Source organism: Tamandua tetradactyla, chromosome X (assembly GCF_023851605.1).
Source record: "Tamandua tetradactyla isolate mTamTet1 chromosome X, mTamTet1.pri, whole genome shotgun sequence".
In the NCBI taxonomy this organism is placed as follows: Eukaryota; Metazoa; Chordata; class Mammalia; order Pilosa; family Myrmecophagidae; genus Tamandua; species Tamandua tetradactyla.
Window position 1 is genome coordinate 6217216 of NC_135353.1, and position 26459 is coordinate 6243674.

The 26459-nt window shown below is 62.9% G+C and overlaps 3 protein-coding genes across 3 annotated transcripts; 1 reads left to right on the top strand and 2 right to left on the bottom strand.

The window, feature by feature from the left end:
* Nucleotides 1–1272: 1272 nt before the first annotated feature.
* On the top strand, nt 1273–3297 carry AVPR2 (arginine vasopressin receptor 2). The gene is made up of 4 exons (XM_077145857.1): nt 1273–1349; nt 1616–1694; nt 2013–2897; nt 3027–3297. Exons 2-4 carry the CDS (start codon nt 1676–1678, stop codon nt 3230–3232), a joined length of 1110 nt encoding a protein of 369 aa, XP_077001972.1. The 5' UTR covers nt 1273–1349; nt 1616–1675; the 3' UTR covers nt 3233–3297.
* A 478-nt stretch (nt 3298–3775) lies between these two features.
* On the bottom strand, nt 3776–18364 carry ARHGAP4 (Rho GTPase activating protein 4). Its single transcript, XM_077144965.1, has 22 exons — nt 18241–18364; nt 14350–14554; nt 14090–14252; nt 13905–13967; nt 13547–13732; nt 12186–12314; nt 11870–12091; nt 9004–9105; nt 8625–8816; nt 8440–8524; nt 8149–8176; nt 7799–7901; nt 7231–7291; nt 7022–7099; nt 6790–6924; nt 6586–6691; nt 6257–6490; nt 6086–6159; nt 5794–5977; nt 5435–5524; nt 4947–5046; nt 3776–4200 (listed from the first exon to the last, which is right to left on the bottom strand). Exons 1-22 carry the CDS (start codon nt 18305–18307, stop codon nt 3973–3975), a joined length of 2835 nt encoding a protein of 944 aa, XP_077001080.1. The 5' UTR covers nt 18308–18364; the 3' UTR covers nt 3776–3972.
* Nucleotides 18365–21844: 3480 nt separating this feature from the next.
* NAA10 (N-alpha-acetyltransferase 10, NatA catalytic subunit) lies at nt 21845–26343 on the bottom strand. Its single transcript, XM_077144820.1, has 8 exons — nt 26191–26343; nt 25706–25804; nt 25228–25286; nt 24376–24421; nt 24160–24275; nt 23913–23957; nt 22851–22935; nt 21845–22187 (listed from the first exon to the last, which is right to left on the bottom strand). The coding sequence occupies exons 1-8, from the start codon at nt 26209–26211 to the stop codon at nt 21951–21953; spliced, it is 708 nt and encodes a 235-aa protein (XP_077000935.1). The 5' UTR covers nt 26212–26343; the 3' UTR covers nt 21845–21950.
* Between the last annotated feature and the right edge of the window lie 116 nt (nt 26344–26459).

A 26459-nucleotide genomic window follows, 5' to 3' on the forward strand; every position in this document is an offset into this window, starting at 1 on the left:
ATCTCTGTGTCTTTGGAAGACTCTCCCACGTGCCCCGCTCCCCGCTGCTCTGCACAGGCTCTTGGGCAAGGGGTGGCGGGGGGGGGGGGGGGCTGGCGCCAGGCGCCTGCTCAGGGAGAGGCTGTTTTGGCCCACAGAGAAGACGGACAAACAGGAAAAAAGGGCCAATCTCTGGACCGGAGCCTGTCCCTGGGCGGCGTAGGAGCTGGGCTGGTCTAGGCTGAGCAGAGGCCAGGGCCTGGCGCGAAGCAGGGGAGGGATGGAGAGGGGGCACCGGGGGTGGAGGGGTGAGGAAGGGCTGACAGGGGACAGGTGGAGGTGCAGCTGTCCTGGGACTGGAGGTGGGGGAAAGGACCCGGGAGCAGATGTGCTGAAAGGACGCGGGCTCCTGGGCCCAGGGTGGGTAGGGGCAGGGGGTGAGCGGGGAGTGGGCGTGTAGGTTCTGGGGACAGAGAGGGCCAGGCCTGCTGGCCAGGGCTCCTCTCAGGACCCTCGGGGGCGCTGCACGTGTGAGTCGAGTGTGTGTGCCTTGGCGGATGTGTGGCTGTGGCGTGGGTGTGAGTGTGTGAAAGGGAGGAGCAGTGCAGGGGAAGCCGAGTGTGTGGAGGGCACCCTGGTCCTGGGACAGGTAGCTGCAGGTGGGGGAGGGGGAGCGGGTGGGGGTGGACCTGGCTCCCTCAGGGCCTCTGGGAGGAAGCCGGATCTCACAGGGGTACGTGGAGGCCCGGTTCGGCCCCCGCCCCACCCCGCTCCCTTCCTGTCCTTCCTCTCCAGCCAGGCCCTAATTGAGGAGGGGGAGGGGCCTGCGGGGGCCTGTACCGACACCCTGTGCTCTCACCCTGCCTCGCCTGGGCCCCAAATGGGAAAAGCAGGAGCCCGGCTTCGGCCCCAAACAGCTGTGTGCTCTCTGGGCCAGTTGCACCCGTCTTTGGCCTCAGTTTCCCCACTTCTAAAATGAAGGCACTGGCCTCAGGGGATTTCCAGGAGCTGCGGGGGTAGAGGCTCAAGTAAGGTGGGTCCTATGTGGGTGGAGGCGGAGGGAGGGAGGATGGTGGGGCGTGGAGGGGCTGATGTGGGCAGTGGGGTGCAGGGAGGCCCCCAGGGGGGCAGATCGGGGAGGGTCAGGGGCATTGGCTGGGGGTGAAGCAGGGGAGGCCAAGAGCCTACTTCCCGGTGGCACAGGCTGGAAGCCAGGGGAGGCGGCGTGGGGGAGGGGAAGGAAGTCCCCTTCTGGGCAGGTCACTCCCAGAGGCTGGCCTGGGGCGGGGCGGACGATGGAGCACAGATTCGAGCGCCCGGGCCGCTGTGCGCCACCGCCCAGCTGCCCAGGAGCCCGGTAGCCCGGCCAGGTAAGGGGCCGCAAGGGGGCTGTAGGTGCGTGGACAGGTGAGAGGGGGGTCGTAGGATGTGGCAAGCCGGACCCCTTTAGCCCAGCCCTGAGCCCTCTATGGGCGACTCTTTGGCCTTGGGGAGGGGTGGGCCCTCCCTTACTCTGTCTTTCCCCAGGGGCCAACCTCCCAGCCCTGGCTCACCCACACTCCGCCTCCCGCCCCCACACAGACCCTGCTGGCAGGCACCCTGTCTCCCCGGTCCTCTAAGGGCCTGTGTCCTCTAGGTGCTTGGAGCACCCAGCGCCCCCAGATCACCTTGGACGCTGCCCTGCTCAGCCCTGTGCATGGCACCCACCCCGTCCGGTAAGGCCTCCCCCCGCCCCCGCAGGGTGGCCTCCGGGCCCCCACTCAAAAGAACCCGCTGGTGAGTGGGTGGGATGAAGGAGAGAAGCCTCCCTTCCCAAAGGGTCTTCACCCAGGCCCCCTCGGGGGTAGGCGGGAATGAAGGACGAGGGGCCTGCCAGGGTGCCCCTCACACAGCTCCCCTGGGGTGGGCGGAGTGGGGGTGGCGGGTGGGAGGGCAGCAGGCGGCTCTTGGGCTCAGCCAAAGCCTCCCGGTGGGAGGGGGGCCGCCCTGCTGAGCATGTTCCTTAACCCGGCCCTCCCCCGACCCCTGCCCAGCCGTGCCTGGGCCCCTCTCTCAGTCTAGCCCACCTGGCAACAGCAGCGGGGGGGAGCTGCCGGACCCCCGGGACCCGCTGCTGGCCCAAGCCGAGGTGGCCCTGCTTGCGACAATCTTCGTGGCGGTGGTCCTGAGCAACACGCTGGTGCTGGGGGCCCTGGCACGGCGGGGCCGGCGGGGCCACTGGGCACCCATGCATGTCTTCATCGGCCACCTGTGTCTGGCGGACCTGGCCGTGGCCCTGTTCCAAGTGCTGCCCCAGCTGGCCTGGGACGCCACTGACCGCTTCCAGGGGCCGGACGCCCTGTGCCGGGTCGTCAAGTACCTGCAGATGGTGGGCATGTATGCGTCCTCCTACATGATCCTGGCCATGACCCTGGACCGTCACCGGGCCATCTGCCGCCCCATGCTGGTCTACCGCCACGGTGGCGGCGCCCACTGGAACCGGCCCGTGCTGCTGGCCTGGGCCTTCTCCCTCCTCTTCAGCCTGCCCCAGCTCTTCGTCTTCGCCCAGCGCGACGTGGGGGACGGCAGCGGGGTCCTGGACTGCTGGGCCCGCTTCGTGGAGCCCTGGGGCCTCCGCGCCTATGTCACCTGGGTCGCCCTGATGGTGTTCGTGGCCCCCACCCTTGGCATCGCTGCCTGCCAGCTGCTCATCTTCCGAGAGATCCATGCCAGCCTGGTGCCGGGGCCGCCGCGGAGGGCCAGGGGGCGCCGCAGAGGGTCCCGGACAGGCGGCCCCTGCGACGGCGCCCGGCTATCGTCAGCCATGGCCAAGACGGTGAGGATGACACTGGTGATTGTGACCATCTACGTGCTGTGCTGGGCACCCTTCTTCCTGGTGCAGCTGTGGGCAGCCTGGGACCCCGATGCGCCCCGGGAAGGTGGGTGCGCCTGCGGCCTGGGCCCCTGGGGGGGATGGGGAGTGGACTCCCAACTGGCACGCGTGCGCGCATGTGGATGGGCAGCGCGGCCTGGACCCCCCCCAGCCCAACCCTGCCCCACCTCCACAGGGCCCCCCTTCGTGCTGCTCATGCTTCTGGCCAGCCTCAACAGCTGCACCAACCCCTGGATCTACGCCTCCTTCAGCAGCAGCGTCTCCTCTGAGCTCCGCAGCCTGGTCTGCTGCACCCAGAGGCCCGCCCCGCCTAGCCCGGGGCCCCAAGAGGAGTCCTGTGCCACCGCCAGCTCCTCCCTGGCCAAGGACCCTTCGTCCTGAGGAGCCTTTCCTTCCAGAGCTCCAGCAAATCCCAGTGCCCAGCGCCGGCCCTGGAAGCCACTGGGAGCCAGGAGGGGGCTCCGCCCCGCTGTGTGGCCATGGGCAAGCCGTGCCATGGCCTTTCGGACTCCAGGATCTGAGGGGCATGGGGTGGGGGGCTGCAGGGTGGCACCACGCCCACCCGGTAAGACGGAGGTCCCTGGGTGTGTGTGGGGGGGCGGGTGTGGGGGGCAAGGAGGAAGGAAGGGCGTGGGGCCAGGGACCTTCCTTTCGAAGCCTCTCTAATTTCCTTCTCTCCCCCACTCTCACTCCCCCCAATAAAACGTCCAGCTCATTTTCTCACGGGGTGAGAAGGGTCTCCTCGCATGAGGGTGACGGTGGCCGTGGGGGCAACTCTGGAGAGTCAGGACCCGGTGTAGAGGGGAGCGGGAGGCCTTTGCCCAGCCATGGAGTGTCAGGCGGCTGGCCCTGTCCCCACCTGCCCAGCACCCCTGCACCCCACCCCACCCCAAGGACCAACCAAGACACAGAGCTGTTGGCCAGGGGTGAATGCAGAGACCTTTATGAGTGGCTGCCACCCCCCCACGCGACATGCGCCCCCCCGAGGCTGGGACGCAGGCTCTGGGAACTGCATCCATGGATCCGCCTCCTCCTCTCAGCGGAAGGTCAAGAGCGGGGCCAGGGAGAAGCGGGGCGGCCAGTCTCCCTGATGGCCCCTGGCAGCGTGGCACTTTTGGGCTTCAGTGTGGCTTGAGGTCCGGGCCCAGGGGACGGGTCGTTGACGGGGAGGCTGGGCTCCCCGGGCCTCGGAAGAAGACTTTGTTCCTGCCGGGGCGGCTGGAGGCCACAGGCTGGGGGCTGCGGGGCCCGGGGCTAGGGGAGCTGGGGGATACTGGGCCCAGGCCCTGGCGGGCAGCCGTCTTCCCCAACAGTTCCTTAAACACGGAGTCCATGGTCTGTGCCACAGCCTGGTGGAGGGGGAGAAGGAGGGAGGGCTGGTGGTGACGGCAGAGCGGCTCCCCCACCTCCTCCCCATCTCACCCCCCCCAACACCCCCCACCTGCCCATTCCCAGGCCTGGTTTTCCTCCTTCCACATTCAGGACAACAACCAGCCCTGCGGGGGGAGTCTCAGGACAGAACCCCAGGGCCTCTCTTTTTTTCTCACACCCACCTCCACCCCCAGGGCTCAGAGGCCACCAAGCCAAGGCCCGCCCTGCCCCTCACCCCATTCCCCCACCGCTCCCCATGCGCCCCACTCAGACCCCCGTGCAGTGAGCCCCCAGGGCTGTCAAGCGCCAATCGTTTCTCCTGCGAGTGCCTGCGCCCCTTCCATCCTCTCGCCCATCTGTCCCTTTCATCTTCGCTGTCCCAGTAAGCGCCTGCCGTGTCACCGCCTGTCACCTAGCCTGGCACCATCGATGCCAGCCTCACAGCCTGCCCAGGCACACCCCTCCAGCCCCACCAGCCAGCACCCTGCTCAAGAACTGACACACAAAGCACGAATGTTTGGCAGCCCACGTCACACCCAGGCTGAGGGTCTTCTGTCCCCTTGGTCCCTGTTCCTGCGCCTCTTTTTGCCCCTAGCCTTCCATCCCTGCTGGCCTGCCCCTTCCCGGGCTCAGATGTGGGAGAGAAGCAACGGAAAGCCTGGGGAGGGAGAAGCTCGGTTCACTTGGCCCCATCACCTGGCCGCTGTTGCCACTGCAGACTCACCTTATCCACCTCCACGTGTTTCTCCGGGGAGGCTGGGATCAGGCAGTGCCATCTGTGCCCAGAAGTTCCTGTTGTCTCGAGCGGGGTGCAGGGCTCTGGCCTGCAGGGCACAGAATGTAAGCCTGGCCAGGGGTTCTCCAGGGAAGTTCCTCATGTACCCTAACAGCCGCTTCTCCTACCCTGAGGGCAGGGCCAAGGGAAAGAGGCCTGGCCCCCTCTCTGGACAGGCTGCCGGGGGCAGGGGGTTGGGGGGATGCCCGCTTCTGCCAGGTTAGGCTCGACTGGCCCCAGTGTTGACCCCAGGCTGGGTCCATTCTGCTCTCCCTTAGATTCCACGAGCTTTACAGCCCTGTCCCCAGGCCCCGTCTCCACAGGCCAGGGCCTGTCCCCAGACCCTCCCAGCCTGGTACAGGCTTTCAGGGGTGGGGTGAGCCTCTGGCCACAGCATCTCCAGACCAGGGCCCTCCTAGGGGCCCTCCTATGCTCACCGACTGACGGACTCCGCCGGAAGGACTTCTGGGCTGTTTAGCAGCTCCCCTGCAGCCTGTGGCCCCTGACCCACCAGGTGCTTCTCTGCTCTGGGGTGACAAAGTGGTGGGGGGGGGGCACGTCTCACGGTCAGAACAGGCAAGGAGTGGTCAGAAATGCACATTCTCGGGCCCGCCCCAGACCTGCAGAATCTGCCACTCAGGGCTGGGGGGAGCAGCCGCCAGGGGTGGGGGTGGGAGTTGGGGGCTGGTTGCAACCCCACCTCAAGCTTCCCCTGTAGCCGCGTGAGAGGGGCCCTTCGAGGAGCCCTCGGGCTGCCCAGCGCGGGAGGCGGGGAGGGCGGGTGGCGCGCACTTACCCGGTGGGCAGGCTGATGTACTTGTGCGGTATGAGGCCCCGCGTGCCCGCGTGCTCCCCACGCCACCAGTCCTCCGAGGCACGGGCGTGCAGGCGCAGCAGGTCCCCGCGCTGGAACGTCAGCTCCTGGGCCGTGCGGCCCGTGTAGGAGAAGCAGGCCACGGCCTCCACCACCCCCTCCAGGTCTGCGGGGGCAGATGGAGCTCGGTTGGGGGGGGCTGGGCAGTGGGGGCAACAGGCGGCCGCACGGGCACCCGAGTTGGGCGCCGGGGCCCTCCATCCCGTCCCCTCACCATCATCCTGCACCAGCGCCCCGGCTTCCAGCTCCGGCTCGTTCTCCCCAGCCACGCTCTCCAGCTGGGTGTCCCTGAGGTCCGGGGTGGGGGAGGCAGATGAGGGTGGTCCCACTCCGCTAGGGGCATCCCCCTCCCCACCCCCACCCCAGCCAGCGCAGGGGGCCGCACCCCAGGCAGTCGGCAGCAGGCGGGGCCATGCACTTCTCGTACACAGGCCCGGGCAGCTGCGCCAGGGCCGGGAAGAGGCGCACGGGCTGTACGATGAGCATCTGCACCAGCTGGTTGACGCGGCCCTGCAGGGCCACCGGGTCCTGGCCGGCGGGCACCGGCAGCAGCGTGGGCCCGAAGCACACGGCCAGGTTGTAGGGGTCCATCATATTCTCGTCGCTGTACTGGGCCAGGCTGGGGGCACAGGAGGGGTGCTGGGGCCGTCCTTGCCCACAGAGCCCCGGGGTGCCCCCTCGGCTGCCCACCCCCCCACCACGGGCGGCACTTACTGGTTGAGGAAGGTGAAAAGGTAGCGCAGGACCACCAGCACCGGGCCGGGCAGCCGCGCCAGAAGGCGGCTCACGAGCTCGGCCCGCTCCGGCCCGGCCTCCAGCTCTGGGCCGGCCGCCACCCCCAGGAGAGAACCGTGTAAGGGGGCTGCTGTCCCCCGTCGGGCCCCCGCCCCCGCCCCGGCTCCGGGCCCCGCCCCTCACCTGCAGCAGCCAGCAGCTCGGCCAGCAGGCCCTGGGGGCAGAGGGGCGGCTCCAGGCTCCGAAAGTAGAGCTTCAGCACGCCCGCCACAGAGTCCAGGTCGTGGGCGCCGCAGCCTACCACCAGCGGGTCCTCCCCTGGGGACGGCACGGGGGGCGGGGCAGGTGGCAGAGCCAGAGGCTCAGAGCCCGCCCGGAGCCCAGCCCGCGCCCCTCCCGCCCCGCCCGTCCCCACCTCTCTCAAAGGCATCGCGCATCTCTGAGACCCGGAGCTGGGCCCCCGACACCCGGAAGATGCCTTCGTGCTGGAGGCCTGCAGGGAGGAGGAGGGGGTGAGGAGCTGGGGGACCGGGGACACGCGACCCACTCCCTCTGGGCTTGGGTCCCCATCCGGCACTGGGTGCTGGGTGCTAGGCGCTGGGTGCCAGGAGGGGCCCCGCTTACCATGGAGGTTGATGAAGCGGACGCAACTCTCCACCACCAGGGGCACAGGCTCGCCCGAGCTCTGCGGGGACCGAGGGCATCAACTCGGCGGGCCCCCAACCCCGCTCCGCTGCCCCCGTGGGCTACACCCGGCCCGCCAGCCCGGCCAATGGCTCCGATTTGCCCCCAACCCTGCCTGAGAACTGTCGGCCCAGTGGCCCAGCCCACAGTTTTTTAGATTTCGTTCCTCGAACAAAACTCGAACGTGTTCACTTAAATAATCTGTCGGGCCTCTGGAATGTTCTCCACACATAATCGCATCGCGGCTAATGACGGTTTTCTTTTGTTTTTTTTTTATTTCCCCAATCTTTCCGTCTCCCCTCATTTCACTGTCGGGGACTCCCCACCCCCCACCCCATGCCATGTCGGCAAAGGCCCACACACGAAGGGGCAGGTGGCCAGGGCTCGGGAGTGGAGTACACGGGGTCCAGCAGCCACCTTGGTCATGGAATTTGGCCCAGGGCTAGAGAGGAAGCAGAACAGCTGGGGCGGGCCTGGACTTGGCTGGAGCGTGGGGCCTGCTGAGTACCTGGATAAACTTCTCCATGTCTCCCCCGAAGAGTTTCTGATTATACTGCGAGCTGGGGCGGGGCTGGCGGCTCCTCTGGAATCTTCTCTGCGTGTACTGGGCCCTGCAATGAATGAGAGCATGTCCTAAGGGAGCCGGCATCTCTTGGTGTGTGTGTGGCGGGGGTGGGTGCAGGGGGAGCAGGAATAGGAAGCCCCACCCCACGGCCCAACCAGACAGGGCCCTGGACCTCCCAAGTTGTTCTAGAATCCACCGGGGCAAGTGGGGAGCTGCCCAGCTGCTCAGGAGAGAGTGGCATGGGAAATGCTTCAGCAACTCAGAGCAACCCAGAGAAGGTCCCAAGAACTCACCGGGACACGTCATGGTTCTCCTTCTCTCCTGGGAAGGAAAAACAGTGGTCTGCCTCGGGGGCCAGGAGAATGGATGCACCCCAGAGAGAAGGCGGGAGAGGGTGGAAGAGCCATAGGCAAGATGGGGGCCCAGAACCTCCAACCTCGCCGGGCCCTGTCCTCCATGCCAATCATCCTCTCTGGGGGCACAGGAGCATGCGCTGGGTAGGGAGAGAGGAGGGCAGGGGCCCCCTGGCCCGGGGCTGGGGAAGGTCTCCGGGACGGAGCCCTGAGGGCTGGGAGCTGGCCCACCTCGTTGTATGGCCTCCTGCAGCCTCTCATGCTTGGCCTCCAGCTTGGCCAGGATGCTCCTTCCACTCAGATACTCCTGCAGCTTCTGGGAAGCCCCAGGAAAGGGGCCCAAAGTGTAAGTCCTGGCTCCGGACCCTCCCTCCAGCCAGCCCCAGGCCCCCTGTGCCTCCACCCCTGCCTCCCACCGTGATGTAGAAGGTCTCAGTCTCCTGGTGCTGGCCCCGCCTCCGGCCGGCCTGCCGGGTACCCGGGTCCGAGCTGGTGGACTTGAGGGACTCAGTGGAGGGGCTGGCCTGGAAGGCGTCAAGCACATCGCCGTCGTCCGACGCCACCAGCTCCAGCAGGGCCTGCAGGGTGGCCTTTAGCGTCTTGTTCACCTGGGGAGGGGACGGCACGACGGTGGGACGCACATGGGGGCAGAGGTGGGGGGCAAGGGAGTCCAAGTGGGGAGGCGGAGGCCCCCGCCCCCCCGGGAGGTATCCCAATAGAGGCAGCATGGGGCTGCTGGAGGAGCCCCCTGTCTCCAGGCCCCTGTCCCGCATCGCAGGGCCCCACCACCCACACCTCCTCTGTCTCGATCATCTGTCGGTCCAGGCGGCTCCGAATATTCTGGGCTCTGGGCAGAATCTCATCCCTCAGCTCCATCTCAACCTGGATCTCAGCCACCTGTGGAGGGGCAGCATCCTGGAGGAGGCGGGCCGGGTGGGGAGCTCTAACACGGGGGGAGGGACGGGCCACAGGCAGCCAGCACCCAGATCTCCAGGGCATTCCTGCTCCCCTGGTGGGTGATGTATGGAAGCACCTTCCCTGGACACTTTCGTAGAACTGGCCTGAAGAATGCTGGGGGCCTATACCCAAGAGACCCAGAAACATCTGTCTACAGAAAACATTGTGCAACACGGTCACAGCAGCAACATTCACAATGGCCAAAAGGCAGAATCAGCCCAAGGGTCCCTCAACGGACAGATGGAGACGCAAAATGCGATACCGACACCCAACAGAATCTCATTTAGTCATAAAAAGGAACGAAGTTCTGATACAGGCTACAACCTGAATGAACTTTGAAACACTATTTTAAGTGAAGGAAACCAGATGCAAGGGGGTGATTATTGTGCGACCTCTTAGATGAGGGGTCCAGAAGAGGCATCTCCATAGAGATAGAAAGGAGAGCTGTGGTTGCCTTGGGCTGAGGGGATTGGGGTGTCCTCCTAGCCAACACAAACAACTTCACAGAGCACTGACATCAGACAAGGGCACACTCTGACCATGACGGGTGAAGACACCTGCACCCAGCCAAAAACAAGAACTGAGCCCAAGCCACAAAAATGACCAACTGTCCCACTGTCCTGGCTAATATAAGCGAACTCTGCTTCTTTACCAATTACAGCTTTAGTCTTGCTTCATTTCTCCCGCCTTCTAGATAAGATATCTGAACACAACCAATCATAGAATGACCCATGCTTCCTGACAGCATCCAAGCCAGAGCAAAGTCCCACTTCCTTGAACTCTCCCCCAAACCACCCAGCACAAACCCAAACCCTGTAAGTCCTTTCTAACACACTCTTACTGAGATGCCCCGCAGCTCCCTTTGGTGTGTGTGCCTCCCTCAGTGCAAGGAGCAATACACTCAAATTGTTTAACGACAAATGTGTCCCTGGCCATCTTTGGTTGGAGGGCATTAAACTGAAAACAGGTGGATGAAAGAGAAACTTAATCCCACTCTGCCCCCAAAACACTGGCATCCAGGGCCCTGGCAGAGGTTTGGAAGAATTCCCCCTGGGGAAATAGGCCAGCCTTATAGGAGAGACCTATGGATACCAGTATTTGGGGGTCCCTCTAATAACAGTGCTGAGTCTTTGCCCAATCCCCCTGCACAGAAACCTATGGCTGACAAGCTCTGCTCCCACACATCAGATATCTAATCCTCTCCCTAATATGATTCGACAGCCAAGAATCACCAGACATTTGAGGAAAGCTCTAAAATGAAAGCTAGAGACCAAAGCAAGCTTTAAAAAACTGTAGGGAGCAGAGGAATATGTCAAGAAAACAAGAAATTAACATTGCAGATGATACTGCATCCATGAAACAAGAACAAAAGGTCATTTTAAAACAGGAATTCAAAGAACAAAACAGAACTTTTCGAAATAAAATCTTCCAAGTAAAAAATTCAAAAAATCGAGAAAGGGTTGGAAGCCACAGTTGAAGAAATCTCTAAGACAACAGGATAAAAAGGTATGCAGATGGGAACTAGAAAAGATAAGAAAATGAGAGAATTGACCCATGAGGTCCAAAATCCAAATAACAAGAATTCCTGTAAGACAGAAAAAAGAAAATCCAGGAGAGGAAGTTATCAAAGAAATAATACAAGAAAATCTCCCCCAGACCCAAGGACATAACTTTCCAGACCGACAGAGCTGGTTGCTCAGCACTGTGAAGGAAAAAAGGATGCTAGAGACATATCATCAAAACTTTCACAAGGGAGAAAAGAGACTATCATAAAAACCTCCAGAGAGAAAAACATTACAGGTCACCCACAAAGGTTCAGAAATCAGAACGGCATCAGGCTTCTCACCAACCATACTAAGCTTGAGGGCAGTGGAGCGCTGCCCTTAGCATGTCTAAGGGAAAATGATTTTCTACCTTGAATTCTATACCCAGGAAAACTATCCAGCAAATGCAAAGAGAGAATATGAACATTTTCAGACACACGAGGTCAGGAAACTATTGGAGTAGGTGTTAAATGTTAGTTTAGCCCCGAATTCTGGGGTAACTGAATTGTAAGTGGGAGAGGTGGTGGATGTGGAAAATCGTGACAGGGCTGAATTCTCATCTTCCATGGGAAAAAGCCAGTAGAGCACTTCCAGAATGAAAAAAAGAAATAGCCGCTTTCCAGTGTTATTGGAACACATGGAGGGAAATACTTCTAGAAGCAGAAGCTAAAAGAGTTGAAAGTGTTTGTTTCTGGGGAATGGGGACTGGGCGCAGGGGACATGACACAGAGAACCGCTTGCTCCATGTCATCGTGAGCCTTGGAGAATGCTGGACTTTTTAAACTATGTGTGTTTTGAAACAATTACTTTGAACAAAACGCAAAGGGAATAAATAACATCTCAGAGCCAGCCCTAAAGGCGCACCACCACGTCATGCCAGTCTGTATGCAATAAACCATTAGTGGCAAAAACAGGTCGGGGTACAAGTTCAAAGGTGCCTAATTATATGTCTCTGGTTCCAGGGTTTATCCCCCCCCAAGCTCCGCCTCTGAGTTTTTATTATGAAAATCTGCAGAGGTCCACGAGGGCAGAAAGAACAGCACACGAGCAGCCTCATGTCCCCCCGCCAGTGGCGCCAACCCCGCTGAGATTTTGCCATCTTTGCCTTCCTGGGGCATCGGGGGGCGGGGGGGAGGGGAAGCAGGGGTGTCTGCTCTCACCTCGTCCCCGTCATGAGGCTGGTAGTCGAAACGCAGTGGGGGACAGAAGGCCGCTGCATGCAGCTCCAGCACCTTGGCCTTGTCCCCTGGAGGGTCCAGGGCGTCAAGGGCCTCCTCCAGGCTGCCCAGGCCCTGCATCTGGGAGGCCTGGGCACGGCTCTCTGCCGCCGCGTAGCTCCGCAGCACCTGCCCCAGGACCAGGTGGAACCCGGTGTCGCAGCACTGCGGGGCGCGGGTGGAGAGGAAGAGGCGCCTCAGGTGGGCCCTGGACCCCGGGCGCCTCACCCACCCCACCCCTGCCACACCCAGTGCTCACATCCATGAGGTCCAAAACATCCCGCAAATAGTAGTTGCGCACAGCGGCGTTCACGCTGGCCAGGCTGAGCAGATATTCATTCCGCGCCTTCGTGCACTTGAGCTTGTGCTCCAAGAACTTGGCCTGGCGCTGCCCAAGACAACACAGCCGCGCCAGGGGTCACCCACTTCCCCTTCCCCTTCCCCCACCTCGGGCCCTGCATGCACCCGCCCCCACTCCGCGTGTGCGTACGTACACACTCGCCTCCCCCCATCTCCCAGCCCCGCCCGTGGACGGCTCCGCCCGGATGTCCCACAGGCCCCTCCATTCCTGGAGCCAGCCTAATGCCCGCGGCTCCACACCTGCAGCCTCGAGCCCATCCCCGCTCCCGCCCTCCCCACTGTCCATCCTGACCTCGCCGTGCTGGCCTGCTGCCTTGGTAGGCCCTCATCATTCCTCACTGTAGGTGCAGGAATGCCTAGAACATTCCAACAGGGAGGCAGACACAGACCTCCCCAGCTATCTGATAAGGAAAAGTCACACATAGCCTGGAGGTGTGAGCCAGGAGCTGCGGGAACCTGGGTTGGGGGTGGGGGTGGGGGTGGAACTCCACATGCTCCCAACAGGGAAACTTCCCAGGGGGAGCACACGAGCCCATCCGTTTCCTGATGGATGGGGGCGGAAGGGCCATCCCAGGCAGGGCCAGCAGCTGCAAGAGGGGCAGAGGGCAACTCGAGGAGAGGGGATAGAGCACTAAGGGCTAAACAACACGGCCCTTTGGCCCCCCTGGTTGGAAGGTTGGCTGCAGGGGGGAAACACCCCCCAACTCTGCCCTTCCCTCTGAGAACCCTGGCTGACATCCAACTCCTGCCTCTGCTCCTGCCAGTGACCCCAGCCCCCTTCCCAGACTGGTGCCCGATCTGGGCATTTCCGCCACGCTCACCTGCCCAATTCTTTCTTTGGGGGCCACCTCGAAAGCGCCTGCTGCTTGCATGCTACCCAACTGCCCCTCCTGGAGTCTCTCCTGAGCCCTAAAGCCCCTGTGGTGCTGCTGGAGGCTGGGACACCTGGCTGGGAAGGCCCCTGGCCCAGGAGCTGGCAGGACCTGGGCTCGGTGGCGCTGGCCTGCTATGGCACTTTGCAGGGAGTCACTGAATCCCTCCATGCCGCAGTGGCCTGGCCTATGAGTAGAGCTCCAGGGGCCTGCGTGGGGCCACAAGGGATGTGCCTGACCCCATCCTGGGCCCCGGGACAGCTTGTTTCCTTCTCCCAGGTCTCTCCAGGCCCAGCGAGCTGGAGGGCAGCAGCCTGTCACTAGCACCTCCGGGTGGGAAGGTGGGGCGCCCCAGGCCAGGGCCCGGCGCTTTGGGAGACAGGCCCACCTTCTCCACCAGTCGCCCTCCCTTCTTGATGGAGCTTTTGCGCAGGGGCCCCGCCTCGGGGGTGCTGGCAGCGGCAGTGGCTGCGGGGCTCCGGCCGCTCCGCTTCTCCTCCTGCCGCTCGGCTTCCCGGAGCTTGGCCTCGGCGTTCACGCTCTCCGTGTGGTACACCTGGTAGGTCTTCCTGGCCTGCGGGGAGGCCGGGGGGCGAGGGGCCCCCTGCTGAAGGCCAGGGCCATGGCCAGCCCCTCCTCTCTCAGCCCAGGGCAGGCCGTGTGATGCCCAGATTGCCCCAGGCCCCAGCCCCTCCTGCACCTGGGCACCGATTCTCCTTGGGCCTGGCTCAGCACCCCATCCTCACCGTCTGCAGCTCCGACACCACCTCCAACAGCTCCTCCTGCAGCTGCTGCTCCAGGTCCTTGCTCTTGGGTAGGGGCAGGGGGGGCAGGGGTCAGGGGTGGGGAGGGTGACCGCAGCCCATCCTGCCGTGCATCCGCCCTGCTTGCCAGCCGTGGCCACCAGCCTCGCTCGCCCCCTACGCCTCACCTTCCTGACTATGCGCCCCACGTCCTCAGCAATGTGGCTCAGGCGCTGCACCAGGGGCCCAGCCAGCACCTCGCTGAGGACAGCGCTCTCTCGGCTCTGCTGCCGCGTCTGCTGCAGCAACACAGCCCAGCAGTGCAAGGGCGACAGGAGGGACGGCTCCTTTCTGGGGGTGCAGGGGTCCACTCAGACCGGGGGAGCAGGGTGGGGGAGAGTAGGGGTGGGGGTAGGGCTCTCCGCCCTGGGGCCCGCCAGGGTGTTACCGGAAGCTTTGGTGCTCCCGGCTGCTGCCACCAAGGCGGCGGGGGCCCGAGAAGCGCTCGGCCAGCTTTTCCAGGCCCCGCGAGTACTCGAGCTCCACCTCGGCGCGGCGCCGCATGAACTCTGCCAGCTCCTGCAGCAGCTCCCGCCGGACGTCGCCCTGCAGCTCCAGGCAACGCAACTGCTCGCTCAGCTGCCAGCGCATCTCTGCGGGGTGCGGGGTGGGGATCACGGCTCAGTCCCGGGGTGGCGCGCGCGGGGAGACGCGATGCCCAAGGCCGAGATACATCGATGCCCACTCCTGCCTGCCTCAACAGCTCCCTTGGGCCTGGCTTTGGGCTCGGAACCGAGGAGGACACCGAGGAAAGGGGCTCGGGCCACCAGGGAAAGGGGCAGGCTCAACCGGTTCACGAGGGCGGGGAAGGGCGCACGAGGGAGAGGGACCACCACGAGGCAAGAGGGGGCGGGATGTTTGGAATGTCACAGTTGTTCCCTCCGACGGGGACGCAGGCTTGCCCAGGCCTGACTGTCCCCCTTGCCAGCCGGGTACCTTTTGCTTTGCCTTCCCGTCAGTCCCTGGCTCCTGGAAAGCCCCCTCAAAGTGCTTCCCCTGCCACTTCCTTCCCCTCAGGCCCCCAGGCACATGGCCAGGGCACTGCCCGCCGCAAATACAGACACACGGGTGGCTTGCGGGCCAGGCCCACGGGGAACTCAAGGCTTGGTGCCCGGGGAACTACAACCGCCACTTGGCCCAGGGGAAAAGGCCGGTGGCGTGGAGAGCTGGTAAGCTGAGGGCCTGAGGGGGGGCTCCCTGTGACTCCTGGACCCAGTTCCCACTCCTCACCTCCCACCCACAGAGCCACGCCCCAGGGCCCCGCTCCCACTGGCGTTTTGACACCTTATCGCTTGTTGGATTTGGCAACCCTACTTTCCCCACACAAACCTAGAGCCGGGAGGCAGAGAACTGCCCTATGACAAGCTTAAGCAATACACAGGGAAAAAAAATGTTTGCCTTGGGTCACCTCTGCACCGCGCGTCCAGGTCGGTGCTGGGGATACTGAGGACAGAAGACCCCATGGGGCCTTTGAGCAAGCTGGCCTCCCATCTGATAATCTCCACCACAAACCCGGGGAAGGACGTTAATTTACTGATCCATCCCAGGGAGCTGGGATGGGAAGCAGGGAGGCAGGTGAACAGTCAGAAGAGAGAAATCAGGTAGCAGCAGGGGGTGGAAGAAGGGACCATGAGAGCTGGCTTCGCTTCCAGGGGCTCCCTGGGGCTGCCAGGTGGAGCACGGGCTGGGCTGAGGTCGGGTGATCCACCAACGGCTACTGCACTAGTCCAGGCAAAGGGCAGGGGTGGCTCAGGCCGGGAAGCTGGCAAGGTGAGAAACAGCAGGACTCGGGGAGCTGCTGAAGGAATTCCAGTGGGCACAGTCCTGTACCATGTTGATTTCTGTCTAGCCGAGGGGCAGGGATCCATGGCTCCCCCTTTTGGGGTGCCCTTCGGAGACCCTCCCCTCCCTAGGGTTTGGATGGGGTTGACCCCCTCCACCCCGACTCCAGGCGCCCCAGACCTGACTGCGTGCATGGCCCCCTCCCTGCCCCCACCCCCCACAGCTGTGGTCCTAACCCTTTTACTGGGACGACTGGGAAAGTAGCTCTGTCTTCCTACCAAGGGGTTGGTCTGGGTAAATGGAAGCCCAGGGCCATGGGGGAAGCCCTTCCTGAGAGTGAAACCAACCCAGTGCGGGGCAGAGGCAAGGATGCCAAGCCACAGAGCTGGAGAGAGTTCTCCTTCCATGCCGGTGGCCATACCCCAGCAGTGGACTTACCAGGGCCGTGGGCTTTAGGGTGCTTGATATCAAAAGTCTTAATTGAATCAGGGTAACGTCTTTTGGGAGGGGGGACAAAAGTCCATTTCATTCATTCCAAGAACAGCCTGAGAATGTTCCAGCTCCCCTCGACAAAATCCAACCTGCACAGTGGGACCAAGCCACCCCACTCACAGGACCTGCCCTCCCCTCCCCTCCCCTGAAAGTGACCGGAGCCGTGCCTCATTCGGCATCCAGACACGCACGCCCGAGACTGAGGGGTTCCAGCCGGCTGGGAAAGGAAGCGATCATGCTGCCCGGCCGTCCAGGGGCTGCCCGTGGGGAGCCCCGGCTCTAGGCTGGGCCACTGTAGGGCTTTCCAGATCTCAGCTCAGTCCTTCCCTGCCCACCTCCTCTCCCCGCCCCACCTGGTCCCCACACTGTGTCTTGGAAGTGGCCCTTATAACCAAAATGAATTTGGGTGATGGGGCATCTCTCTCCGCTAGGCCTGTGAGCCCTCCGAGGGCAGGGACTGGCTCTCTCTTGTCACCATTGCAGGCCGAGGGCCGGAGAAAGGACAGATGTCTGCCAAACATATATCAAGTACAGAGATGGAGCCCAAGTTGTGCTTGAATCTCCGAGCCGGGCCCCGGGCCCCGCTGACACTTCCTGTGAGCTCGGCGCACAGTCTCACTTCTGTTGACAAGTGCCGCCCAGGAGAAGATGGCCTCCCCGGCCGCGGCTATGCTGACCTTTCAGAAGCAGGGAATCGAGACAGGGACCTTATTTCTCCAGCATGGCAAGCAGGTTTATTTAATTTGGGGGGTGGGAAGGTGGGATGGAGAACAGTGGCTAAAAATGTTGGAGACCCAGATGGAGCACGGATGGAATATATTAAAGTCTATTTTGTTCCAAAGCCCAGTGTCCCAGAGTAAACTAACTGACCCATATTTGCTAAATGAAGAGTTTCCAAAGTCCTGCAACTCTGGGATCCTACTCAAGCCGAAAAATGACGGAGGTGAGGCTGGTAGAGCTGGCTGGGCCCGCGCGGTCACCTGGGCCGGCTCTCCCAGACGACCCAGGCACGGGTGAGTGTAAATCACTTGCACGGCATTGCAACCTGCCTCGCATTTCATTCTACCTCCTGGGAACTGTGGGGCGGTGGAAAGGGCTCTGGGCTTGAAGGAAAGAAAGCTGTGCAACCACGGGCAAGTCACCATACCTCTCTGAGCTTGGGTTTGCAAAACTGGTAAAACAGAGCGATTGAGGCAACACCTCCCAGGGTCACTGGGCCTTCCCTAAAGGCATCATGGAACTTTATGTCCCCAAAGCGCTGGCCCTGAGTTGCTACCTTCTTTCCTTTGACAAGCGTTACCACACCCTAAGACCAGCAGAAGCTAGAGCCTAGGAAACTCAAAGCTGATTTGCATGCGATTTGTACAGGGGTGTTTATCGGAACCCAAAGAGGGCACATCTCAGAAGGCTGTGTAGTCCTGCAAGGCCCGGCTGAATCTGGAAACCCAGCCAAGATTCACCCCAGGGGGTGCTGACCCTGAGAGCAGACACAGTGGCCCTCACCTCTGAGCCAGCCCAGTGACCGAAGGAGGGAAAAGGTGCCCAGGCAAGCAGTACCCTAACCCAAACCTACTCACCCCTTGCTCCTTCGCCACCCCCCGCCCCCCAACAGCCAGCAAGGTCAAGGTGGTGGATCTCCCTCCAGCTGGCAGCTTCCATCAGTCCCACTCTGTGGGGGGAACCTTGGTGCCCCCCGCTTCCGCCTTCCCTGGGGCCACCAGGGGCTGCCCTGCCCCGTCTGTTAGGTGCAGAGAGAGCAGAGGACGGGAGAGAGACCAAGGGGAGGAAGGAAAGGGACAGCCAGTGGCTGAGGCCAAGGGGGCCTGGAGTGGCCGCCAGGGACCTCGAGTTCCCTGTCCGTCCCTGTTCGCTGCAGCGGCCGCTGCAGCCAGAACTACGGGGGCCTTTCCCGAGCCCCGCGCCGCCCAGGGCCAGCAACAGGGGCCTCCGGGCCTCCTCGATCGCCACCCCACGACTTTGCGGGGCCTCCGCGGGGCCGTCTCACCTTTCACTTGCGCCTCATACTCGGCCTGCTGCCCCCGCTCCCTCCGCAGCTTCCCGTGCGTGGCCATGGCTCCCGGACCGCCGCGCCGTCGAGCCCGCTGCTCCCCACGCGGCCGTGAGTCCGCCGGCGCTGGGACCTGGTGAGGCGCCGGTAGCCAGCACCCCGCGCCGGCCCCGCCCCCGGCCTCCTGGCCCCGCCCCCGGCCTTCAGGCCCCGCCCCGTCTCGCCTCGCGGTTACCCCCGCCCCCGTCCCCGCCGGGCGCCCTGGTCTTGCACTGCCCGTCCGAGGGGGCCTCCCCGGGGGCTCCGAGGGGCCCACCCCTGGGCCGGCTTGGGCCCTCAGGCCCCCTCCGTTCCTCAGTGCACCTGAGAGAGGGGTTCCAGGGACCTGGGGAGCTGGGCCTGAGGGTTCTCAGGGTGGGTGGGAAGGAAGGGGGAGCCCAGAGGCCCGAAGCTTGTCCCGTTGATCCCTCTGGGCCCCTTCGGTGGGGGAGGGGACAGGGTCGGCCTAAGGTTCCCCTTCTCAGCTCAACCCCGAAGGGAGGAACAAGCCTCGTTTCTCCATAGGTGGTTACCACTTCCTGCGGCCGGAAGTGGCTCTTCTGCCTCCTTACTGCCTCCCCCTCCATCACGCAGTTGGCACCTGCCCTGTCCTGAACCTAGGAGGGGGGGACCGCAGCCTTCCTCCCACCCCCTCACAGCAAGGCCTGAGCGCTCCTGGGGGCCAGTATTAGGTGCTCCCTCATCCAGGGCGCTGGGCTTTCCAGCCATCCCTCTCCACCAACTCGAGGCCACCGGGCAGCGGCCTTTCTCCAGTAAATTGGGAAGGCAGGATGCAGCTGGTGGGTGACAAGCCAGACTAGACAGCTGTCTTCCGTTTGGTGGGAGGGAGAGCCTTGGGGTGTAGATGGTGGAGGAGGGGCCAGGCAGTTAGGCCCTGGGCCTGTGCTTCAGGGAGGTAGGCTGGCAGGCAATGGGGTGCTTGGAGGTCAAAGTCACACCCTGTACATCTGTGGGTAGCCCGAGTGGCCCCGCAGCTCTGGGGGCAGGGGATTCCGGCCTTTAGACTATGAACCTTGCCTTGCCTCGACCCCCTTTCCCCTGCAACCCCAGTACCAAGGCCCCCCTCTAAGGTGCCAAGTGTCCAGCGGCCAATGCGCCAGCCTCCCGCCCCTTCCCACAGCAGGCCAGGGGCACCTACACCCAAACTTGCACCTGTGTCAGGATCCAGGCTCATGTAACCCCCAACCCTGCCTGGGGCCAAGGGGTCCAGGGACACCTAGCCCCTCATCAGCTAACCCCAGTACCCGCCTACCCCTGGCCCCTCCCTCCGAGCCCTTCTGGTCCCCCAAACTCCCTCAGCCACGCAGCAGCCCGGCACAGGGCTGCAGCATACAGGAAACTGCGGCTGAACCGGAGGCAGCCCCTGCTTCCAAATGCCCTCCTCGCTCCTCTTCTGACTCCAGGAATCCTGACTCGAGGCCCCCTTTCAGCCCTAGCTTTAAAACCCCGAGTGCTCAGCCGACTTTTAGACGACGCCCTCTGGCCTGCAAGCACTGGTGTGAAACTGGGTCCTACTGCTCTTTCGGCCCTTAACTCCAATGCTGCCCTTCCAAGGATCCAAGATGCAGTTATACTGCGGAGAGCGGGGGCCGGGTCTACAGGAGCCTTTTACACCCGCGAAGAAGCGCACACGGGGTCCCGGCCGGGGGACATGAGCGCCGAGGCAGGGAGCTCAGTCGGGCTCCAGAGGCAGGTGCGGTGAGACCCCCTCCTCTTTCCCTCCGCGGCCTCCTTCCACGGGGAGGGAGGGTGAACAAGGGGGCTTCGGGGCTCATCCCCCGGAGCCCAGCCCCGGCAGCCCGCGGACGAGGCAAGCCCCGCTCTTTGGCCTGACGGCGGGCCCCCTCCTAGGAGCCGCGCTGCGGAGCTCGGGGAACTGCTGGACCCCAAGGCCAGCGGGCCTGCGGCTTCCCCTTCCCCGCCCCAGGAAACCCAACCGCCCTTCCCAGGCCCATTTGCCCGCAGGCGGAGGGGAAACCGCGCGCCCACAGCCGGCCTCCAGCTCCGGGCACTGAGGGCAGGGGGGCGGGGCCGGGCCCTGGCGAGAGGGCGGGCGCGGGGAACCGGGGGAGGCGCCGCCGCAGAGCCGCTCCAACCCGCGCGGCGCGGCGGAACCCGGTCTGGGCCAGCGCGCATGCCCGTCCCGCCCCGCGGATCCCTCCCCCGCCGCTCCTGGGGCCAATCGGAGCCTGGGAACGAAGCCGCCGCGGCTTGCGAACCGGTAGCGACTGACGCAAGGGACGGAGGGCGGGATCAGACTCCGACTCCGACCAATAGGACGTGAGGCTCGCGGCAAGAGCCAGTCAGAACAGAGTCTTGGCCGAGCCGGCAGGCTGGAGCGCGACCGGCGTGCGCAGGCGCGTCTCTCTGCCCGGGCCCCGCCTCCCCGCCCTGGCTTCCCCGGTAGCGGGTTAGTCACGTGCCTGGAGTTTGCATGAGATACACCCGGGCTCCCGGCCCGGGTGGCGAGTTATTTTCAGCCGGGCGGGGATGCAGCGTGTCACCCGCAGCAGCAGGGGCGTACGTGATAGCTCCGAGCGAGCGCCTGGCTCCGCCGAGATGGGCGGCCGAGGGAGCCCCGTGCGGGGACCGGGAGCAGCAAGGAATGACGCTTCAGCTCCAGGAAGGGGTTGCAGAACCAAATATTGGGGTTCTGGTGGGGCCATGAAAACCCGCGGGCTTATAGTCTGTATGAAACTAACACTGAATACAGTCATTGAAACTTGAACCTTAATGTAACTATGGGGCTGTAGTTTCAATGTGTCATTATCACCGTTACTTCAGTTGTAACAATGCACTTCACTAATGCAAGACGGGAGGCGGAGAGGGGGGGACCGCGCGCTGGCGGAGATAGGGAATTCTAAGTACTCAATTATGCTGTAAACCTAAAATTGTACTTTTTTTTTTTTTTTTAACGAGGGCTTAGGTTAGAAAGTAGATTAAAGAGGTATTACAGCAGTAGAACACAGGCCCTGGTGACAGTTTAGATGGGGGGTGGGGGGGAGGAGTCGAAGATGGGTAATTGAAGGGGTCTGGACACCTGGGTAGCTGGCTGGACCATGACCCAGAGAGCACATCTGTAGATAAGCCCAATAAGGGTTGGACAGAAGTATCTGGGGTCCGTTGCATTGGAGAGACCGGACGGAAAGCATAGGTGAGGGTGAGCAAAGGGCTGGTGGTGGGGCTCTGGGCAGTGCCCAGGGCCAACCCTGGGCTGGTTAGCCCAGGCCTGTCTCTCAAAGGACTTCCAGTCTGGGATGGCCAGGAGGTTCTCAATGATATGGGGTCTTGGTCCAGCCCGGCAGTGGTGGGGCGGGGCAAGGCTCAGAGGGCAGAGCATCTCCATCCACCGCTGGGAGCCCTCCCAGAACTGCAGTGCCTGAAGATGTCAGTGGCCAGCAGACAGGGTGGCGGCCGAAGCCCTCGGGAGCCCCAGCATCCAAAGCCCTGACCTGCTCCTCCCTGCTACATGGGCTTGGCAGGCGGCTCTGGGTCACAAGGTTGTAAAGCTCACAGACACGCAGACAGAGAGGCGCCTCAACGAGGCTCATACACCAATTCCCCAAGGCCACTGGGTGAGCTTTATTGTGAAACCTAGTGGGGTGGGGACGGGGTTAGGCTGGGGCAGGAGAAGAGCTCATGTGGGCCTAGGAGGCCGAGTCGGAAGCCTCTGAGCTGTCCTTGACGTCGGTGCTCTCGGTGGTCTCGCTGACCTCGCTGAGGTCCTTGCTGTCCCCACCGCTGTCCTCAGCCGCCAGGCCCTTCTCCTCACGACAGGCCTCCCCCGAACTTGCAAGTGAATTGCCTTTGGTCTCCACCTTGTTCTCGATAGAACCCAGCACCACGTGCCTGCCCTTCTCCTTCAGCTCCAGCTGCCGCCTCAGCTGCCACCAGGAGCCCAGGGAAAAGGAGGAGGAGAGAGGCCTAAGTCTCCCCTTGTGCCTCCCAAGCCTGGGCATTAGGGGACCTGGTCCTGTCCCTGGCTGGGGGGAGGAGGTAAAAGGAGAGGCAGCAGGGCCAGTTCAGGGAACCCAGGACCTGGGCTGAGCCCTAGCCCCACACTTCTCACATGGAAAACGAGAGCAATTGTGCCCCTCTCCCATGAGCCTAAACAGTTCTGCTCCCTCAGGCGCCTCGGGCAGGCCCTGGACTGTTCTCAGCCCTGAGTCTTGGGGCAGGCCATGGCTGTTCCCTGGTCACGGCTCTCAGCACACTCAGGGACATCCAGTCCTACCCCCTCTAGACAGTCCTCTCCCTCTGCCTTCCCCATCACAGCTCAGGGGACACAGAGGCTTCCTACGCAGAGAATAGCATCTTGGTTGGATGGCCCCTTTGAAAGCCCAGCCAACTCTCGCCTCCTCGCTTTCCAGCCTGGGAAACAGCAGGGGCTGGCATCCAAAGTCAGGCGCTACGCCCACCAGCCTTTTGGTCTCCCCTGGCCCGGCACCCCTAGGAGCTGCTACCGGTACCCCTCCCTCCCACTGTCCTGTTTACGAGCACCCCTCCTCGACCTGCCTTCCTTTCTAGGCGCCTACGGGGCCCCTTACCTCATCTGCCATCTGGGTGAGATCCCGCTTCATTGCATAAGCGTCTTCCCCGTCTGCGTAGTATTTGGGTTCCACTTCACTGATCCTGGGGGAGGGAGAGAGACCCACGTCGGGGGCACGTACTCCTCTGCTTTCTAGCATCGGATGCTTTTGGGATGGGTGAAGGACCCTTTCAGAGACAGGAAGGCCAGCCCAAAGGAGTTTGTTTCCAGCGTGGCCTTGCCTCTGCCCTCTGCAGCAGAGCCTAGCAGGAAGCCGGGCCCCCTGATCCTGCGGCCGTTCTATGCTGCCAGCTTGGCACCAAGTATCTGCGGCTGCATGTGGCCTCCCTGCCCTGCTGCCTGTCACTTCCTAAGCACACGGTCAGTTCCTTCCTATGGTGAGTCACTCAAGCAGGGGCCGCTGTGGCCTCTGCTTCATGGCAGCCACCCCCAGGCTGCACAGGGCCCCTGCCCCAGGCCCCTGCCTGGGAACTTCCGGCTTGAGTGTGAAGCAGTTCCCACCAGCGGCATTCTTCTCCAGGTCTCAGATCCCCCCTCCAGCACCCAACCCTAGGGGCCGCCACCCTTCCCAGCAGTCCCTGCTCTTCACCCCCACCAAACTAAAGCAGAGTGTCAGCCGAGCGGGTCCTCCACGGGCAACCACCCCAACCTCACCGGTGAGGGGCTCTGGCCCTGTGGACAGGGGGCAGCCAACTCCTCACCAGACTGTCCTGTCAGGCTGGGCACAGAGATACCTGCTGCCCTGAGCAGGCCTGCCCCATCCGTGAGGACGTCATGCCTGCTGGCTGCCTTTCTGGCCTGGATGTTCTTGGGCTTCTGGGGTAGTGCCCTCTCCTGCCTTCAGGTCTCACTCAGATGGTCTAGGGGCCTGGTCCACTCCTGCATCTCCCTTCTCCTAGCCCCAGCCAGCGCCAAGAAGTTGTTCCTCCACCCAGCAAGAAACACTAAATCTCCTGTCGCCATGGCATGCAGCGAGCATGTATCAACCCCACCCTCCTTCCTGGAGGGACCAGACCTGAGACCAGTCCCAGCCCCCTTAGAAAAACCTAGATCTACTTACTGAAAGTTGAGGGTGTTGGAATAGAGGTGCAGGGCGGCCCGGTTACTGCAGGGGAACAAGGCAGTGCTGAGCTGCACAGACTTGGCCAGGGAGGGGACGGCACATCCAGGCCCTCCCCCCAAGCCTCCAGCCCACGAATCCCACTTCACACGTCTTCTCCAAAAGCTGGGGCACCCCAGGCCCCCCAACAAGATGGCATTTCTTCTTCCCTCCACCCCGGCCCCCTCCCCTCAGCCCGGGCTTCCACCTCTTCCTGACGTGCAGGGAGACGTATTTGGCATTGAAGTTTTCTATCATGGCTCGGGAGGCCTGGTCCATCAGCTTCTGAGCCAGGCCAAGGCGCCGGTGAGACCGCTTCACGGCCTGGTGGGAGAAGGGCGGGCAGGGAGTGGGACCTCGAGAACTGTCCCAGCTAACCCCTCCTTCTGCCCCCCACCAGGGTCCTGGGATCAGCCCTACGCACCAACGATGTGATGTGTCCATGGGGTACATCATCTGGGTCCTCTTCCCTAGAACATAGAGAAAGGAGAGAGATCAGAAAGGAGCCTGGGCAGATGCAGGCACCCCACCGGGCACCAGGAGCACCGAGTCCTCTGGGCTGGCCCCAAAGACCCCCAGACTTGGGAGGGGATGGAGCTGAGAACCCCTCCTATCAGAGCAGCCCACCCTGCCTCCTTGTGATGTCTCCAACCTCCTCGCAGTATCCACTACATTTGTGCAGAGTCGATGGAATACAGTGGAATATTATTTGGCAAGAAAAAGAAATGAGCTCCCAAGCCATGAAAAGACCTGGAAGAACGAACCTCCAATGCATAGTGCTACGTGAAAGAAGGCAGCCTGAAAAGGCTATATAGGGTGCAATTGCAATGATACAACATTCTGGAAAAGTCGAAACTATAGAGACGACAAAAAGATCTACAGTTGTCAGGGGTCCGGGTGAGGGAGGAATGACAAGGTAGGGGGCAGGGCATTTCTAGGGTGGTGAAACAATTCTATATGACCCTGTGATGGCAGATCTGTGACACTACGTGTATTTTCAAAACTAATAGAACTATACACAAAAGATTGAACTCTAAGGTAAACTGTAGACTCCAATTAATAATTGTAACAAATGTATCACAATAGTTGCAAAACAGTAATAACAGAAGAAGGTGGGGGAAGAAGTGGTGTACATGGGAACTCTGCACTTTCTGTATAATTCCTCCATAAAAACTTTACCACACATGCTCTATTAACTCTTTTAAAAACAAATGTACAGCGGCCACCAGGCGTGTGCACTGTCAGCCCTAACCCACCGCCAGCCAGGCTTACTCACATTTTGGCCAGGACATACCCGACGATCTTTCCATTCTCATCCTCAGCGATGTAAGAGAGCTAGTGACAGGGAGGAGAAAAGTCAGAAGCCGACTTTGCGTGAGAGCTGGCAGAGCCCTAGAAGGAGCCCTGGCCAGCCGCCTGCCCCTTCAGCAGACAGGAGCGTTCAAGTAGCAAGTTCCGGGCGGCAAGGTGTTCTCTTGTGCTCTCCGCCACACCGGGCCCTGTCCTCAACCCGGAAGAGGATAGAGACGCACTGTGGAAAGATCTTGCCCCTTTCCAGGCCCCTTTCTGGCTGTCCCTTTGGGGACACCATTCATTCAGCTACTCTGGCCTGGAGCTGAAATTTCTCTGGGCCTCCCTCCAGCCGACTGTCCCCTGAGAGCTTTGTAACTCTGTCCACTCCTCCGAAGCTGACCCGAATTGAAGCTTCCCCCAGCCTGGTTTCCCCCAAGCCCCCAATTCAAAAAGCTGCCCACCTGGGGCCAGGAAAGGCCGTGGTAGAAGTAGTATTTCATCTGGTAGTTCTCGGGGAGGCATAGGAGGTTGCAGTGCTGCATGTTCATGAGGTCCTCTGGCTGGAGGGGGTAAACGGGCAGTGGGAAATGCTGGCAGTCCCAGGCCTCAGGTGTGCCGGGACACGGCCACCCGGCTGTCCTCCGGCTCCGGGGCTGGGCAGACTGTGAAGGCGGGGCTCCGCACCGGGCCGGGCTCACGGCCTGGGGCTCCGCAAACGTCCGATCCACGGCGGCCCTGGAGCTCCAGGAGGCTCCCGGGGACCACCGGCCCTGGCAGCCCCATGCCCGCGCCCCGGATCTCCACCCCCCCCCCGCCACCCACGCCCCCGCGGCCCCGGCCGGGACCGTGGGCCTCGCCGCGCCCCGGGGCCCCCTCGGGAGCATGCGCACGCGGTCACTCGCGTCCCGCATCCACGCGGCGCGCACCCACGACCCCGGGCCCTCACCCTCGCATTGCGGATGTTCATAACGGCGGCGGCGGCGGCGGGGGGGCTGGCGGGGACGGACGGGAGGTGAACGGGCAGTCAGCCGCCGCCGCGCTCCGAGGCGACGCCAGTGCCACCGGGGCTGGGGCTGGGGCTAGGGCCGGGCTCGCGGGGGCGGTGACGGAAGGGGCGGGCGCGCGCCGGGGAGGCCCCGGGGGCCACCGGCCGGAAGTGCGCCGCCGCTGGACCCGCCTTCCCGGCCGCTCGGCCAATGCGCGGGGTAGGGTCAG